The 1,016-nt window shown below is 38.9% G+C and overlaps 1 protein-coding gene across 6 annotated transcripts in view; it reads right to left on the reverse strand.

Moving 5' to 3' along the window:
* Nucleotides 1–1,016, reverse strand: part of LOC107676854 (intersectin-1-like) — a 64,857-nt gene that overhangs the window by 24,536 nt on the left and 39,305 nt on the right. For 5 of the 6 annotated variants that reach the window (XM_016471542.1, XM_016471547.1, XM_016471545.1 and 2 more), the window contains exon 16: nucleotides 990–1,011. In XM_016471542.1, the coding sequence (XP_016327028.1) occupies nucleotides 990–1,011 (22 nt within the window). The remainder of the gene's footprint in view (nucleotides 1–989; nucleotides 1,012–1,016) is intronic. The other variant, XM_016471544.1, reaches the window with a different exon arrangement.

The raw sequence follows: 1,016 nt of genomic DNA on the forward strand, positions 1-1,016 counted from the left end.
ATTACAATATTAGAATGATTTCTGAAGGATCATGTGACTGGAGTAATGATGCTAAAAATTCAGCTTTGAAATCGCAGGAATAAATTACATTTTGAAATATATTCAAATAGAAACAGTTATTTTAAATAGTAAAAATATTTCACTATATTACTGCTTTTGCTGTATTTTGGATCAAATAAATGCAGGCTTGGTGAGCAGAAGAGAATTCTTTAAAAAAACATTAAAAATCTTACTGTTCAAAAACTTTTGACTGGTATAGTGTATATCGAAGTGGTGATGGGCCGCCTGGACCAAAAAATGCCAGGGCCGATTTTTTGTCCCAGTCCAGCCCTGATCACGTGTCTAAACAGATAGCACGTGCTGTCAGTGATTTCAACCACTAGAGGCCACTCTCGCACTGTGTAATAACAGCAGACCCTTCTCAGCCGCTCCAGCAATGGACGCAACCCGGAAAACTATCGGCATGGATTTTTGCCGATAACCGACAGTTCCAGCAATCAACTATCGGTGCCGATTAATCGGCAAAACCGATACATCGGTCGACCTCTAATATATACGCTGACAAAGACACAAGTACCACAGTAAGTACTTAAGTACTAATGGCAGCTGTTTACCTCTAATTAGGTAACCACATAAGATGAGTAGATACCAGCTAAACTGTTTAATTTATGCTCCTGTCACTTTGGATCATGAATACTTCACAAACACACAACAGCACTTGTGTTTGTCGCTTTAGACGATGCAAACATATCCAAAGGCAATTTACTCAGAGAAAGACATACTAAACTGTGTGACAGAAGCAGAAAAGATGCAAAATATACTTAAGTTTTGGCAGAATTTGCTGGTGAACATCAAAGTTCAGAGTCTGGAATACACTTTCATTCCAGCCAAATTCCAACATGAAATGGACTCTGGTTTGCGCACCAAAATGTCTAGTGTGATCATATCTAACCAGATCTTTAAAGCAGTGTTGAGGAAAATGCTCTTACTGTGCAGACTGCTCTGCTGAACCTGCT

The sequence above is a fragment of the Sinocyclocheilus anshuiensis genome, unplaced genomic scaffold (assembly GCF_001515605.1).
Source record: "Sinocyclocheilus anshuiensis isolate Anshui unplaced genomic scaffold, SAMN03320099.WGS_v1.1 scaffold2166, whole genome shotgun sequence".
Lineage (NCBI taxonomy): Eukaryota > Metazoa > Chordata > Actinopteri > Cypriniformes > Cyprinidae > Sinocyclocheilus > Sinocyclocheilus anshuiensis.